Genomic DNA, 18,191 nt, shown 5'->3' with positions numbered 1-18,191 from the left:
TGAGAACCTTTCTTTTGCTTTTGGTTGCTGTGACAAATGCTATGTCTAAAAGCAACCAGGAGAACAAAGGGTTTCATTTCCACTGAGCGTCTGCTGGAAATTTTCAGGTGTCCCATTCTAAAGGTTCTTTTATATCCCAGAGCTCTGGTTCTGTTTTCTGTCAGCACACAGACTTATGTGTTGCTCGTTTCATCCAACAGTCTAGTGATAGTAAATTTGTCACAGTTAGTTAGGGGTAAGTGAGCGTTCCTTAATCTTAGTTCTAGAAGTGCTGACACCAAGCAGAGAAGTCTTATTTGAACATCAGACCAGTGACAGGAAATGGAGACCCATGGTGGACTTACAGGCCCAGCTTTTATTGTCAGTTAGGGGAATTCCGGGGAGGGGTGTGTGTCCTTTTACCTTGGTAAGTTAACTCTATCTCTATGGGTCTCAATTGGTTAGACTCTAGAGACCTCCCAGGGGGTTGCTTGCTCATTCTGGCTACCTAATCTTACTTCAGGCCTGATGACAAGGTGTCATCAGATTGGCTGCCCGTGGCTGTGGTTGGCTGACCACAGGTCCTAGATCCAGGTTCTCATTTCTGGGAAACAGAAGCGCAGACCTAGTCTCCCAAACTGTCGGTGTGTAGCCTGTTCCAGAGTCAGCCTGGCTCTGGCTAACTCAGTCCTCTCAGTAGTAAAGAACAAAGTGTACAATGACATTAACAAGATAATCCCATCTCTTACTTCCCAAAGCCAGTGCTAAAACTCTACCAAGATCATAAGCAGCCCGAGTACATATATGAACAGAATCGGCAGCAACTCATGAGCACTGGAATTCTAAAGCCATCACCAAGCATGATTGAAAGATCTTCAATTGGTAGTCTTGAGGCTCAAGAAGCTCTGAAAAGGAAACAGGTATGATATGTAAAACACTTTAGCAGTCTTTAAACTGTCATGTGTGTGATGTTGTTCACATGCTCTTAATTCCTAAGAATACAGATGCAGTTGCCTGCATTTGCAAAATAGAATGTTTCCAAGGACAATTAGTCTGGGTAAGGAGAGTCCTGGAGGGAACATCCAGCATCTTTTTTTGTCTTCTGATATTTTCTTGCGTGTTAATGGTGACACACACACACACACACACACACACACACACACACACACACGCACACACACACACGCATAAGTAATTGTTTGAAATTTGTGATGGTTTTTTTTTTCCAGAAATGGGGAACTTGGAAAACTCTGAAGAGAGGCAATAAAACAGAGACCAAGCCAGGCAGAGTGGTGCACACCTTGAATTCCGTTACTTAGGAGGCAGAGGCAGACAGATCTCTGTGGGTTTGAAGCCAGCTTGGTCTGCATAGTAATACAGTTCCTCATGTTGTGGTGACCCCCAACCATAAAATTATGTTGTTGCTGCTTCCTGGCTGTGATGCTTCTACTGCTGTGAACCATAACGGAAGTGTCTATGTTTTCAATGGCCTTGGGCAGCCTCTGTGAAAGGGTTGCTCCAGCCACAAAGGGGTGGCTGCCCACAGGTTGAGAACCACTGCTTTAAGTGATTGTTGATAAACTAAGAAGGAAATAGATGGGAGAAGCTGTTCCTCCTCCTCAAGGGGCAATATAAATAGAGCCAGGAAAAAGTTGGTGTCTCATAAACTGATTTACTTGGCATAAAATGGGCCTCTTAGTCTTGAGAGTTAAGAAAAAAACTGTGTGAGCGCCTTCTGTGGAAGGGACGGTTGAACAGGAACAGTAGCTTTTGAGTTCCTGGTTGTAACTGAAGGAGTTTGCTGAAAAGGATTAAAGAGAAATGTGGGTGAGAAGAAATGCCCAGGGGGAAGAGAGCATTTTTAAAAAGAATATGGATTGTCCAGAGAGCTGGTCAAAGCGTGGGAGTGTGAGCACCACGTGGCTGGTACCTCAGAAGTGTGGTCCAGCGACCAGGCAGCTCCACCTCTCCTGAGAGCAGATTAGAGAGGCAGAATCCTCGGGCCCATCCCAGCAGTGCTGAATCAGAGCCTGCATTTAAAGAAGCCCCCAACCTGCCCCCCCAATCCACAACTACATTTGAGAAGCACTGATCCCATTCATAAAATAAATGCTTCCCAAAGGCAGTAACAGCAATGATTTCCAGTATTCACTGTAGTCACCCAGAAGTTTACCACAAGTTATGATGGCGGCCGTCTAAGACCGCATTCTCCAAAAAGCATCAAAGTCGTCCAAAAAAGTGCTAAGGCTGAGAGGAGACAGCTATGGCACAACTGAGCAAGGCGGCTCGCAGAGAGCTATTCCAGAGAGCATGTGAGTGTAGTGAGCCTGGTGTTAAAGGGGAAGGGGTAGCAGGACTGCTGTGTGGCTAAGGAATGGTGAGGACTGAGGTGCCGGTCCTTAATGACAGTGAAAGCGTTCAGCTTCAGAACGTTCCCCTTTGAGGAGATTTTGGGTCTCTGTCCTCTTCCTTTGTCCTTTTCACAGAAACTGTTTAATAATTTGCCCTCACTTAGGTCCTTCGACCCTCTGCAGATGTGTTCTCTCTTTCTCCATCTAAACTGCCACGCACGAGTATTGGAAGGAGAGGGCTCTTTGGAATGAGGTCTTCAACTTACCCTAAGTACACCTTCAATGACCGAGAAGAAGTCGTCAAAGCCAACATCAGAGATCCCTTGCAAATCATCAAAATAGTGCATGAGAACGAACACCTCGGATTCCTGTACATGATTCCTGCAGTGCCCAAGTCTTCCATTGAATATGACACATATAATCTAAAGTGAGTTCTCTTTTATGAACCAATGCATTTAGGGTAACAGATCTCAAATAAGACTGTAAGTTTGATCTGTAACTGACTTGGTACTAATGATAAAAATGATCCAAAGTAAGTCTGATTATCTCCCAGTTATAAGTAAATCCTCATACAGTAATTTTATTTATAGCTCCATTTATCTTTCCTTTTTTCTAGCTATAAAAATCAATAATTTTACAGGGCAGTACACAGCCACTGCTGTGTTTCTCATATATTTATGTGGTTTTACTTAACATAATGCTATGGCATGTACTTTCATCAGTATAACACACACTTTTGATATTTATTCTTGAGAAAAGAGAATATCAAGCTACAAACAGTAGATGATGCGTGTTTTACCTATTACTTTGGCTTTGCATAAATAGCGTTTGTTTTGTTTTATGTGTAGTTGAGTATCTGTCTATACATATGAATACACATGTACATACTTGTACCACAGGAATGCAGTGCCCTTGGAGGCCAGAAGCGGGCATCAGATACCCTGGGACTGGAGTTAGAGACAGTTTTGAGCTGCTGTGGGGGTCCTGGGAACCGAACCGAGGTCCTCTGCAAGTGCTTTTACTGATAAGCCATCTCTCCAACCTCACATGGTTATTTCTTCTCTTTACAGAGTAGAAACAAGGGACATTATTTAAGCGACACACAGTCACATTCTCTCCATTGACACAGCGTACATGCTGTTGCCCTAGTTTGAAGGATCATGCAGCCATGAGCCTTCACACTGCACAAAAAGTCAGCACAGGTAGCTGCTCCACCTACTTCAAAAGACGGCACTGCCTTTCTCCGATACTCAGTCAGGTTGACAGGTACTGTCAAGTGTTCCCTTGGAGCTGACAATAGTTTGGCCCCAGTTCCTCAAGCTACCATCCTTACTGTCAGCTCTCTTGTCTTCCTTATTCAAGAACGTACTTAAATGCAGCCAAATCACACCAAAGACAGCTGTTCTGGGGGAAAGAAAAACTATTTTAATGAAAATGTAAAATGATAGACTTGTGGTGAACCCCAAAAGCATTAATAAGAGAAATAATTTGCAAGAAGGATAGTCTATCTCCCGAAAAAAAATGAGGACAAGCACAATGCATGAACTAGCTACCCAGAGACTGAATACATATGGTTAAAGATACTGGGAATGCTGGGAGAGAAGTGGCAAGCTAACCAGGATGGCCAGTGTGGTGAAGAAGTTGAAGAAAAGGGATGGGATTACGTAGTGGTACAAAGAACATTCCAGACAACAAGAGTTTGCATCCTGATTCCCTGAGGTGGGAAGATACCTGCAGTGTTGGAGGGGCAAAGAGGAGGCTGGTAGCCAGCGGGACACTGAAGGGAATAGAGATGGATCATTTGGCCTTGTTGGTCACTGAAAGGAGTTAGAGTCTACTCTGAGAGCATGGAAAAGAACTGGCCAACTCCGAGTAGAGAAGGGTCATGATCTGACTTGCATTTCAGAAAGGGTCCTTGTGCCTCCCAAAAAGAGCATCAACTGTTGGGGAGCCAGTGTGAACAAGGAAGAACAATTAATGCCTTTATTCTGGAAGTCTGAGGAGAAAGTCAACGAGAAGCTTCTGAAGACCCCAAGTAGGGAACACCACTAGTCCAGGATGATATCAACAGTGGCTTGTCTGAGGGTGAAGATTAGAATTGCTGTTATCTGAGACACAGAAGACCACACGTACAGACTAGGCAGAGAAACACAAGCATTTGGGCTTAGGCATACGAGTTTTGGGATCCTAATTGAGGGAAAAATGGAGTGCTACCCACCTTTACTGACACTTGGTAACACTATTCTTGTTCTTAGTACATGCCTTTTAATCTTCATTTTATTATAAAAACAAATAGGTTGATAGACTGAGGAGAATTAGAGTAGAAATAAGAGTGTTTTTTAAGATAAATTTTTAATTTCTTTTTAAGGTATTAGGGTTAAATATAATAGAATTTAAAGCTCTGTGACATATAAACTATTTTTGATATTTAATAATGCAAAAGTGTTACCATTCTCATCACTACTTTATTTGATTTGAAAAATAACTATCTGTTTTGAAGAGGAAGTTAAGGATTTTTAAAGAAAGATTAGTGAAAACAGTGTATTTGCTGATTTTATAGACATATTTCTTGATTTACATATGAAAGTATTTCCATAATTTTAACCTCTGAGGAAAAATAGTCCAACAACCCAGATAGCACAGAGTGCTACAGCGGGTCTGTATTCCCCCATAAGGCAGAGAATCAAGTCAATGAAATCCAACATGGCTTCCTTCTCATTGATGTCAACAGCAGATGAGGCACTGTGCGGGGAAACTGAAAAGCAGGCTTTGCCCAACTCTGGAGATTTGCTGTACTTCTAGACTATTGGGTATCTACACCGGGGGATTGAGTTGATTATTTTACATATTATAGGACCGATATGAGTGACATTTAGAGTTAAATTCCTGCCCCTCCCCCAACTTGAACGTTGTAAGTCCTGTGGTCGAAGGCGATCACATGGATGCTGCATAGTCAGAAAGCTAAATTAGAAGTCAAAGGGTAGAAAGTACCAAGGCTGCTGAGAGGGCTCAGCAAGAGAGGAGCCTATCCCCCCAAGCCTGTTTTTCAAGACAGTTTTTCTGTGTAACAGGCCTAGCTGTCCTAGAACTTACTCCGTAATAGACCAGGTTGGCCTCGAACTCACAGAGATCTGCCTGCCTCCTGAGTGCTGGGATTGAAGGTGTGCATGGCCACACCCAACCATTGTTTTTTTTTTTGTTGTTCTTTTTTTTAAATAAATGCTTTAAAATAATATAAAATAGGGAATACTGATGAACAACAGGAAGACACATTATAGCAAAGTTCTTTTTAAAATAATGTAATACAATAGTTGTAACACCTTTGAATAATTGCATAGTAACCCACCATGGTAGCTATGCTGGACTCCTGTCTGCAGGCATAAGAGTACCATTAATACTGTCAGGGATTGGTGCTTGTCCATGGGATGGGTCTCAAGTTAGGCCAGTTATTGGTTGGCATAGATGGAGAAAACAAGTTATTTCAAGACAAGTCTAGCTTCACTCGCAACGTGTTGGATTCAAAAGAAGAATTTTATCAGTAAACAGAAAAATATTTACAAATGATGAAACTGTGCTGATTTAGTTAGGGATGGTACAGAATAGTGCTTGGTCACATAGCTGTAGATGTAACTGACATTTTTGCACCTGAATAAACCGAAACACATCTCAAGAGTTGCCAGAAAATTCATTAACAGATACTGGCGAGAAGAAGGTTTTTAAAATTTCAGCTCTAGGAAAGGGTGATTTAACACACTTCTGGGGTTATTTTTATTTGAGATGTGGATCGGAATTAATTAGAGCTGTGTTTGAGAGACGGCTTCACCAATGTTTCTAAAACACTCAGCATGGGAGTGTTTGGCCAAATTTTAGCTCAGTTATATTACCACAGGGAATTTTAACACTGCATCTGTCATAAGAAGAGACATCATTAGAGTTTAAAAAAATCTATGATACCTTTGATAGCTAATTGCAGGAGAACGAGTCATCCAAATACTGGGATTCCTAGCCATCTGGCACAGGCAGTAATAGATCCACCACCACACAATGCCCCTGCTTCCACAGTTCTGTCAGCAGAGGTGGCTGCCAAGACTTCAACAAGTCCTCCACCAACTCTTGCTTCGAGACTCAGGGAGCTACTTCAGAAAGGGTGAGGGGCATCGCCATGGTTACCTACGAACTACATTTTACATGGAGCTTTTATCAAACTCGAGGTTGACTGCGTGCCTTGCATTTTTTATCGTATAGTATAAAGAAATTATCATTAGTGTCTTCATAAGCCCTTGTGGTCACTAAAGTTCTGTCACTATGTGGGTATTTTATATCAAATTCGGGGGGTGTTTTAGGACTATAGAACATTCTTATGCTGCATGAGAACATGACCTTTGTTTAAAATTACAACCCCATTCTCCTGGTAAACTGTTAATAATCAAGTTGATCATTTCCAGGTAACATTGATTATGATCAAAAAATGGCCCTGGTTGGTAAACCATTTCTGCATGGGGAGAAGCTAAAAATGAATTACAGTGGAGAATGATTGCTTTAGGGTTCTCATAGCACAGAATCTCGAAAGCTGAATGGGAAAGAACCTTTCAGCAATGGACAAGAAAAGACTAAGGAAATAAGATTACAGAACATTACATACAGCATCTAAACCTTTATGGGCTTTTCCTGACCTCGCTTCCCTTTTCTGTCTACTAGCTGGATTGTATTGGATCGTTGTGAGGAGTTTCTCCATACAATAGCAGAAACAGGGCGAGGGGGACAGCTGAGTCAGTGAGATGCTCTCTTTTCAGGCATGAGAATTTGCCTTCAATCCCCAGCACCCAGATAAAAAACAGGGCATGGTGCCCTCACGTGCCCTTTCAGTGCTGAGGAAGTGGAGACAGGAATCCCTGGAGCTCACTGCGTAGCCAACTTAGCCATCAAGACCCAGATCCTATTAAAAGACCCCGACTCAAAAGACAAGACAAAAATGACTCCTGTGAATGATAGTTAAGCTTGACCTCTGGCCTCCACATGTGTATACACACATATGCATATGCAGACATGATCATATTTCACTGTATGTTTTTAAAATCCTCAAAAATAAAAAAAATTTTGATCTAGGAAGTAGGGGAGGACTAGCGGGAGGACTGGTTGGGATTCTGAAGGAAGGTTGAACATGGCTGCTGGCACAGACCACTCTGAAGGAACAGAGGAAAGATGTGAAGCTTGAGGTTAGATGACAGCAGGGTCAGGAAAAAACCTATCAACAAACTGGAAGATGGAGAAGAAATAGCCAAGAGCCAAGAATACTTAAAAGGAAGTTAGACACAGCAGATATTTGAGCTTAATTTGGATCTTGATTCATAATTCATAATTCATGTTTTCTTCAACCTTTCTCATAACCCCATCAATGCTGGATAGTTTAAGGGTCCTCTGTGCTGTTGATATTGAATATAACCTCTGAAGCAGTGGTTTGGAAGGGTCTCAGTCTTCTGAATGCTTACAACCCATTAATATAGTCTCTCATGTCGTAGTGACCCCCAACCATAAAATTATGTTTTTGTTGCTACTTCATAAATGTGTAAATGTCTATAGTGGGTTTGCATATTTGTCGAAAGTTCTCTCAACTGCGGTGACTGAACACATCACTGACCCTGTGAAATCTCCTTAAAGTGTCATCTGCTGTTTAAACCTTGCCTTTCTCTCTTAAGACTTTGATCTGAAAGTTTGTTAGAATTTGGTTAAATTTTAAATGGTATTCACCTTTAACGCGCTTCTCTCTTTACATAAAAAAGCCCGTCTGTTGCTTACTCTTGTTCCAAGTACTTCATCCATTTGTCCCAACTGGTACTCGCCCACAGGGTCGTAAGTTATGAGAACATCAATAAAAATGACTACTACACAATTAGCAAAGACGCAGTTACCCACGTTTTCAACGATGACATCGAGTACATCGAGACTGAGCGGTGGGAACAGGAGTACCTGTACCACAGAGAGCTCACGAAGATCCCCATATTCTCACTCTTCCGGAAGTGGAAGGCTTTCAGCGTGTGGCGGAAAAACGTGCGCTCCAAGAAAATCACTGGCTGTCGAAAAGCGCTTCGAAAAAACCTGTTCATTGTTAATCCTGTATGTATTTCTTAAAAGGGTTTTAAAAGCATTTCAGGGAAAGAAAGTGTGATGTGGTCACAGGCGTTGGTGCAGAAACATCTGACACAGAGTATTTTATCTTGCTACGGATAAATACCAAGATAAATATGTCTGTCACAACATCTAGCAATCCAGTAATGCGTGGGGCTGCAACTAGGGAAGCAAAAGGCAGAAGTAAGAAGAGAGACACGGGTCTCCTTCAACTAGAGGCAGCCTAGAAATCTTAAATTGAGCGATGGATCTCTGTGTACCCCTGCCTCATCCATGAAGAATTATGTTCAGGTGTAGTACAGATAACCACCTCAGCGGTCTGTTTCTTTGACGCTAGTCACCTTCTAGGGTCAGTAGCCACCGTTTGCTTCTCTTTGAGAAGAATCTGATAGCTTTTTATAGGCATGTCAGTTGTACAACAGAGGAGATTGAGAGGACTAAGATTAATGGAGAGTAATTAAAATTAATCATGCCAAGGAAGTGTGTAGGACGGTCATCTGGGGCCATCCATTCCACTGAGCATGCTAAACTGTGCAAGGATAGCCCATCCCTTCGCAGGGTTAACCTCAGACTCTGCCTTTCTAACTTTACTATGGGCTTCTTAGCTACTTGAACTTCACCCTGGTTTGAACACAGAATAGATGTATTGTTTGCCACTATGCAACAGTCTTCCTGGATTTGTCTTTGTCTTCTCTTATATAAGGAGGATTGTCACTTTGCCAGCAATACACTGGGCATGACAGTATCCCCTCTTAAATTTCTTCCTAGCATGTTAGAAAGTTCTCATCTTTCCAAGTTAATATTTACCTAAGAATCTACTCACTGTCTATAATGTCTCTGATATCTCTCAAATACTAACCAACACACCACAAGCACGATCCACACAATTGAGGGACATTGTCTGTTGATTCTTCCAGACTAGACTAAAAAAATAGATGCTTGAATTTTTTTAAATTTAAGAATTGTTTTTAAAATTAAAAAAGTAACTTTTATTTTGCGTGTTGCCTGAAAATTTGTCTGTATACTGTACGTGTAAAGAGCTTGTGGAAGCCAGAAGAGTGTTGGATCCCCTGGGATGGAGTTGTATGGATGCAGGGAATAGAACCAGGGAGCAATCTCTCCGGGTCCTATTTTAACATTCTTATTGCATTTTACTTCTTCAATGTGTGTGTGTGTGTGTGTGTGTGTGTGTGTGTGTGTGCGTGCATGTGTGTGTGTGTGTGTGTGTGTGTGCGCGCGCACACGCACGTACCTGCTTACCATGGTATACATGAGAACTTATGGGAGCTGGTTCTCTCCTTCTGCCTGGAGTGTCTCTAGGATTGAGCTAAGGACCTCAGGCTTGGTGGCAAATATCTTTACTCACTGAGCCATTTGCTGGCCCTGCTATTTTTATTTTATGATTCTTTTACGAAAATAGCCGAACTGGTAACACCTGTGCCTAGATTTTCCTCAACAACTTCGTTGATACCTAATTTGTATGCTTGCTACATACGTGCACCTACAGTATACAACTTAGTTCAGTGCACTCACAGGGTAGACTAGCCATCTCCACAGTCAATTTCGGCACATGTCCATCACCCTAAAAAAAAGTTCCCCAGCTCCCTTGTTCCTCCCCCAACACCTTCTTCATTCCTCCATAACTTTCCTACTCTGTGGGCCTAAGGAATCGTACAATAGGACATACATTTTTCACAGCGTACTCTCTTCAAACTGCACTGGTGCTGCAGGATACCATTTACTTTCACTGGCTAACTACAGTTATTTGTGGGGTTATTCCTGCTTTTTGGCAACTACAAATAATGCTTTTATACGTAAGTGCAATTACAAATAAACATCTATATGTATTTTCCCTAGCATATTATAAATTCTCTAAATATTTTTTAAGCATACTATAAATACTCATGTGTATGTTTTTTCCCTGGGCACATTATTGGGATGGAAATACTGGGTCCTTGGTGACTCTGTTTATCCTTTTCCAACACGTCTTGTTGGCCATGGTGAACCTAGAGTGAAGTTGAGGTTTTTTTTTTTTTTTTTCTATGTCATAGCCTCTTAGATGAATAAGTGCTCCTTTCTGTGGTCGTTGTGACTGGACATTGTGAAGTCTTTTAGTAGCCATATGCCGAAGCTAATGGAATTTAAGATGCACAGTTTTCTGCTACTTGTCATTGATCTCATTCCTTTAATAGCTAAAAGACATGCATGCTTTTCAAGGTGAAAGGGCAAACTAAATAGGAAAACCTGAGTAATTCTTTTACAAAACAAGTTTCTGAAGAATTCCCACTTGATGTGTGATTTTGAACACTTTAGCCAAGTACACACACACACACACACACACACACACACACACACCCCTAATAACCCCTTTTATAACCAGTTTTTGTTTTACATGTATTTTTACAATGTAGGACTGATTAATTCTTCTTTTCACCCAGTATCTCCGACCAGCTCTTCTTAAAATTAATGACATGTGCTATCAACTGAGCTTTATGGGACTTTGTTACATTGAAAAATTTCACACCTACACCCTGCAGGAATTCAAGGCTGCACAAGTCGTGCGAGTACAGGAGGTAATGGATGTTGTTCATCAAGTTTCAGACTCCTTTCTTCTTAGGAAATTCTGCCGTGACTAATTAAACATACCCATGAATGTGTAGGTGACAGAGCGCCTGGAATATTTCCGATTCGAGGCAAAAGACGTGGTCAGGAAGTCGTGCCGCTTCGCCTTACGTGCTGCGGGATTTATTCCTGACGACTGTGAAGTGGAAACTCATGAGGGTATGAAGAACTGAGAACAGGACGGGGAGTAGCCTCCTAAAACACTCTCTCCTGTCTTCTCATTTTCTTTAGCGTGAAATAACTTTCCTCACTTGCTCCCAAGTCCTGCTTCTATGCATAGATTCTATACATTTGTTTTCTGGGCCTCTGACTTGTCACAAGTCAAAGGATTGTGTGGCTTTTGTGGTTTGTTAGGTTTTTCTTTGAATGGATATTGAAAGATAAATGCTTTACAGAAGATTTTTGCCTTACATTGTCCTTAGATTACTTTAAGATCAACATTGCAAGTTTTATCGACGCTCCGTCTGATTTACCCACTTACGGAGAATCTGAAAAAATGACCTACACAGAACAGGCCAGCAAAAGACATCACTGCATGAGGCTCACATGGTGAGAGCATCTACTTTCTCTCAGGATAAAGTAGGGAATCTATCCTTAAGATATGGAAAAGTCGGGCTGGAGAGATGGCTCAGCCGTTAAAGGCTAGGCTCACAACCAAAAATATAAGATATGGAAAAGTCAGCCCCGTGCTGGGGACATGGCTCAGTGGACACACCCCAAGCCTGACGACCTGAGATGGATTTCTAGAACCCATGAAAAACGTAGATACAGCTTGCAATGCCAACCCTCCTGTAAGGACACAAACTGTGGCCTCTGGGCTAAGAGCTGCTGTCAAAGAACACTGATCTACGCCCTGAGTGCTGGGTTACATCTGTGATCCTTCCAAAGAACAGGCATCATGAATGCCCTTGTTACAGAGGTTAATCTCCCAAAGTACACACAATTTAGCACATACATGCAAAGATTTCATACTTTACCTACAGACCCAAGTTAAGTTACACGCACTGTGTGCACTGAGCTTTTCTTCTTTTTAAAAAGAATTATTTATTTTATGTATATGAGTACACTGTAGCTGTCCTCAGACGCACCAGAAGAGGGCATCAGATCCCTTCACAGATGGCTGTGAGCCACCATGGGGTTGCTGGGAATTGAACTCAGGACCTCTGGAAGAGCAGTCAGTGCTCTTAACCACTGAACCATCTCTCCAGCCCCTGAGCTTTTCTTTAAAGCATTTTGAAGAACTCCTGCAGTCTACTGACTGGAGGATCTGGGCGCATTATTCTTAATAACCACCTTGTTCATCACATAGCCCATGGGAAAGATCAAACCACTAGTTAAATCACTATCCTATAATTGAATATATTTTGCTTTCTGGGGAAGAAGGTCTAAGAACAACTCTGAACTATCTCATGTTTTAATAAAATTCAACCAAAATTCCAGGAGACACCCATGTTTTACTTTTTAAATCATTGCCTTAGAGTTGCTGTGAACAATGCATAGCATAGCAATCGCAGAAAGCCAAGAGTGTTTAGTGTTTGCCTTTTTTTTTTTCTCAAGCTTCATCCGTCTGAATGATTACCTAATTCAGAACACCTTGCACGTCTTAACGGTAAATACTGCCAGCTCCCTTCTGAATTACCTCTCGGATAAACTAAAGCGAACTCCCTCAGCAGATGTCATCCAGAAGTGGATTACTGAAGATAAGCCCGAAGTCATCGAGAAAAAGGTACATTTGCCCAGAACCGAGTCTCCGGTGTTTACTGACAAACATCTCTATGTCAGGTGTTTTTGCCAGTATTTTCCACATTTTGGAAAAACAGAGAAGTTTCTGTTCAAATATTATATTAGTCAGTGATAATCACCACCTTGACCCAACCTAAAATCATCCAGGAAAGGAGTTGTAATGAAGAATTATGTAAGTAAGACCCACCTTTGGGCATGTCTAAAGGGAATTACCTACCCTGTTCTTAATTGATGAGGAAGACCTGCCCTGAGTGTGGAAACCGTCATTTCCTGGCTGAGCTCTGGGCTGTACACATAGAGGGAGCAAAAGCAAACAAGGGTGTGATTGGCCTTGGTCCTGGAGTTTGGGTGTGACGAAGACAGTGGCTTGAGTTCCTTTCTTCACCACCCCTCACTGACAGACCGTAGCTTGGAATTGGGAGCCCAGTCAACCCTCTCCTCCCTGTGTTGCTTTCTGCCAGGGTATTTTATGACAGCAAGAGAAATGAACAGGGCCATATCTGTCTCAGGATCAGATTGTTGAATGTGTGGAGCCTATCAAGTATACAAACCACATTTCTATTTAAGGTCGCATCCCACACTTCCGGTTTTGCAAAGACGATACTTTTACATTGCTGTATCATCTTCCAATATTTTCACCTTTGATCTTCCTATGGTGTTATTCCCAGAAAGACTTCCACATGCCAAAGACCTAAATTCAGCTCATTGTGTGGACTCAAGTCCACTCATCTTTGTATGTCCGCTTTCCTTCATAGCATCGCTCTAGATGCTTAAGGGTCTTTGTAACAATGTACATGTGGTCCTTCCAGGGGGCCCCAATGATGGAAAAGCAGGAGGAAGATGAGTCTCTCATCCCCATGTTCCTCACAGAACTGATTCTGACGGTGCAATCATTACTCTTCGAGCCTTCTTTGGAAGACTTTCTGGTGTGTATTTCATTATCTAATACCTGCAGATAAGCAACTTTTAAAATAATGAAGGAACTTCTTTGGGGTCAGCTTATTGTCAAGACTGAAGTTAGCACTGATCCCTTGCCCTGGGGTCAGAGCGAAAGCTTGGCAAGGCACTCTCTCATGAAGATGCCTCAGTATGGAACAAACCTTGCACTGACCAAAGCAGCCCCTGAGGGGCATCAAAGACACTGTGCTGCTCTAAACATCACTTCTGAAGTCTTTTCAAAATCATGTTTTATCTTAGGAAATTCTGTCTTTTGACTATGTGTCTCTTTAACAATATTCCACAAATTTACCAATCTAGAGCACTAAACATGTTTCCTCCCTATCTTGTTTTATGTGTACACGTGTGCCTGCACACCTAATGTACCATGAGCTTATATGCACTTGGACATATTTTACAATTTGAGGTTCTATTGTGTTCTCTGTCCATTTCTCTTTTTTTCAAACTTCTCTTTCCTCTATAATTTACTTTTAATTTTATGTGCACTGGTGTTTTGCTTGCACGTGTGTCTGTGAGGGTGTCAGAGCCCCTGGACGTTGAGTAGCAGACAATTGTGAGCTGCTGTGTCAGTGCTGGGATTTGAACATCTCTCTCTCTCTCTCTCTCTCTCTCTCTCTCTCTCTCTCTCTCTCTCTCCTAAACATTATAGTACAGGCATGTCATTAGTTACTTTGGAAACATCTTTTGGAAAGAGTATAGCGTTTTACACACACACACGCACATACACACACACACACACAAACACACACCATAATTCGTATGTCTAAGCCACCATTTTTGAATATTCTTGTTTTCTCTAATTATTTTCAAGTTATTGTCTTTGTACATAAATCTTTGTGTCTATGTCTAATTTTTAATCTCAGCTTATACTTCTAGAATAGAAACTGTTTCCCAAATACTAATACACTTGTAATCATCATTTAAAATTCCCTGGCATTTCATTGGCTTGCCTTCTCTCACAGCCCTCTAGGGTTTTACTCACATTTCCAATCATCGCAATGTGCTGCCTTGTTTTCCTTCCCTGAAACAAGATTTCTCTATGTAGCCCTGACTGTCTTGGAACTAGCTCTGTAGACCAGGCTGACATCAAACACACAGAGATCCTTGTACCCCTGCCTCCTTAGTGCTGGGATTAAAGGCATGCATTGCCACCTGCAGCAATTTGTCTCTTTTTCAATTAGAAAGTATTTCGTCTGAAAACAGAACTGTGTCTTCTGATTGGGCCTATTCTCAGAATTGCAGAATCAACACACCTGCTGTGGTTGGTTGTATGAGTCCCGTTTTTAAAAAGATTTTATTTATTTAATCCTTTTTTTGTTTAGTATTTGTGTGTGTGTGCACACACGCTTGTGCACACATGTGTTGTTATATGCTAGCATGCATATGCACATGTCCACTTGCAAGTGCACACACTGTACATGCAGGAGAACATGGAGACCAGGAGAAGGTGCAACATCTCCCAGGATCTGGAGTGCACGCAGTTGTGAGCTGCCCAGAGTGGGTGCTGGGGCCTCATCTCCAGCTCTCAGAACCTCTGAGGCATCTCTTTCACTCTGGAATGAGTCATTCTTAATTATCAGGGAATTCAGAAACTTTGTAAATACAGTCACCTGTGCTTACCTTCTATTTGTTTTCTCTCTGACAGGATGGCATTTCTGGGATAATTAACCACTTTGAAAACACGGTGTTGTCAGTTCCTAATCTGGTGCCGGACTCTTACTTTAACGCTTTCACCAGCCCTTTCATTAACAAGAAGGTTGAGGAGAAGACCTGTGGCCCGGGGCCGAGCCTCTCAGCCGTGTTTGAGGATGATCGGAACTTTCTCACCATCATCCAGCAAATAAAGGTAGATTCACTTTTACTAAAAACTGTTTATTATATTTCCAACCTGTAAGAAATCGAGGCATGCACGTTCTTCTGGTCTTATCTTTGAATGTTCTATTTCTGGGAACCGACAGGTACCTAATCTCTAAATAGTAAAAATCTGGGGAAAAATGTGTAAACTTTAAAAATTGTCCTGCCGGGGCCAGTGAGATGGCTCAGCAGGTAGGTGCTGGCTGCCAACCCTGACAACCTCAGTTTAATCCCAGAATCCACACGATGGAAGGAGAGGAAACTGACTCCTGCAAGCAAGTTCTGCTGTGACCTCCACCCGTGAATGGAGGCACCTGCCAACGTACAGAATAAATAAATAAAAGTACAAGAAAAGATTTAAAAATATGCTGCAAATCCAAAGATAATACTGAAAAGAATCCTTCCTGTGTCTGGCAGAACAGTGGCCTGCTGTTAGCAAACTCTTATGTTCCTTGGGGCACTATGTTGGGTCCAAACAGAGCAGAACAAGGTCTTGCCAGCCATCATTCTGATTGAGGTCATCTTTTCTTCAGTGGTTTGTGTTTTTTTAAACACGGTGTAATTATTTGAGGCCTACTAGAGATTAAATGTAATGGCTTCCATCCACCACCCTTAAATGTTGAAGCTGACTATATGTGTGTTTATTTTGTGGGTGGTTGCAGGTGGATGTGGGGGGATGGGAGGATGGGAGGGATGGGGGTGGATGCAGGGGGATGCGGGGGTGATGAGGGGGGATGTGGGGGGAGGTACATGTGAAACTGCGTAAGCATGAAGATGAGAGGACAAATTGTAGGATTGGTCCTGGAGACTGAGCCCAGTGTGTGACAGCCAGTGCTTTTCTTCTGTGAGCATCTCTCCAATACGGATGCTAACTAAAGCGTCCTTAGAGATGTTGAAAATACTATACCACACTCAATTCTTTAACCTAAACATTTCAGTCTTAAAATAATTTTATGTACTTACTTACTTGCTTGCTTTTGTTATTTCATTCGATTTTTGAGCCAGGGTCTCTATATGTAGCCCTGGCTGTCCTCTAGCTTCCTCTCTAGACCAGTCTGGCCTGAAACTCCTAGAGATCCTCCAACCTTGGCCTCTGCAGTGCTGGGATTAAGGGCTTATGCTACCATGCCCATCTCAGAGTGACTTGTTTTATATGGATGAGTTTTTGCCTGGACATATGTACCACATGCATGCAGTGCTATTGTTCCACAGTGGAGGTCAGAATAGGTATAGAACCTCATGGAATTACAATTACAGTCAGCTGTGAGTGCCACACGGGTGCTGAGAACCAAACCTGAGTCCTCCACAAGCACAGCCAGTCCTCTTAACTTCTGAACCACCCATCTCTCCAGCCCCCAGATTTCCCAGTTTAAAAACCAAAGCACATTTACATTGTGCTTTGGCACGAATAATGCATTGGCACAGGAAAGGAAGGAAGAGCAGATTTATGTGTGCAAGTACCTGGGGATGTGTTAGCCGACGAGGACCCTGCTACAGAAGGAAGTCCTAGCGCCTAAGGAGTCACTGCGTAGCAAATAAAACTGGTGGTTTGTGTTTGATTTGCTTGCAAATGTATATAAGCCTAAAACAGAGCCAGAAGGAAGGAAGAGAGAGTAACACACATTCTTCGGAGACGGAAATAATCGGCTTATGTAACAGAAGAGACAATGAGATGGGAGGAGAATGCAGGACAATACAGAGGCCAAAGGCAAGGGTAAAGTCAAGAAAATCAAATTATGAGACTAATTAACTGGTGATTAAACATAAAAAAACCAGAAAATGCATTTAGAAATGCAAGCAGGTCAGATGACTCAGAAATACAGTGAAGTAAGAATGAGTTTCATCCACCTGAAAAAGAGAGGATTTGGGTCTCGTGTTCTAGGCGAGGGGTCTATCACGGGTGGAGCTACTCCCCAGCCCTCTTTTTACTCCTTATTTTGAGATAGGGTTTTACTGAGTTTCCATGTGACTCCTCCTGTAGCCCAGACAGGCCTTGAACTTGTGATCCTCTTGCTTCAGCCTCCCAAGGAGCTAGAATTACAGGCCTGTGTCAACTGAACCAGTTTGCACAAAGGGTTTCCTTCTTTCCTTTTCTTTTTTTTTTTAACAAACATTTTCAATTTGACCCACAAAGCCAGACAAACAAATACACTACTAGAGGAAAATGCAGTGATTCAGAAGGGCCACACTGAAGGGCTGCTCAAGGTATAGAGACAGAGACAAGCTGTAAGAAAGAAGAACTTGGGCTGGAGAGATGGCTTAGTGGTTAAGAGCATTGACTGCTCTTCCAGAGGTCCTGAGTTCAATTCCCAGCAACCACATGGTGGCTCACAACCATCTGTCATGGGATCTGGTGGTCTCTTCTGGCCTGCAGACATGCATGCAGAGTATCTGCAGACAGGATGCTATATACATAATAAAATAAGTCTAGGAAGGAAGGAAGGAAGGAAGGAAGGAAGGAAGGAAGGAAGGAAGGAAGGAAGGAAGGAACGAACTTGCAATCCTGTGATCAGAGAATCCCCAAGACCAGCACACATTGGTGATTTGCAAGGACACCTT

The 18,191-nt window shown here is 42.2% G+C and overlaps 1 protein-coding gene across 1 annotated transcript in view; it reads left to right on the top strand.

The window, feature by feature from the left end:
• Positions 1–18,191, top strand: part of Dnah6 (dynein, axonemal, heavy chain 6) — a 213,022-nt gene that overhangs the window by 6,871 nt on the left and 187,960 nt on the right. The window contains 9 exon segments of the mRNA NM_001419792.1: positions 738–899; positions 2,495–2,757; positions 8,177–8,444; positions 10,895–11,029; positions 11,117–11,237; positions 11,501–11,627; positions 12,636–12,804; positions 13,631–13,747; positions 15,424–15,624. Of these exon segments, the coding sequence (NP_001406721.1) occupies positions 738–899; positions 2,495–2,757; positions 8,177–8,444; positions 10,895–11,029; positions 11,117–11,237; positions 11,501–11,627; positions 12,636–12,804; positions 13,631–13,747; positions 15,424–15,624 (1,563 nt within the window).

This window comes from Rattus norvegicus, chromosome 4 (assembly GCF_021556685.1).
Source record: "Rattus norvegicus strain SHRSP/BbbUtx chromosome 4, alternate assembly SHRSP_T2T, whole genome shotgun sequence".
Taxonomy (NCBI): Eukaryota; Metazoa; Chordata; class Mammalia; order Rodentia; family Muridae; genus Rattus; species Rattus norvegicus.
This window is presented reverse-complemented; position numbering and strand designations above follow the sequence as displayed.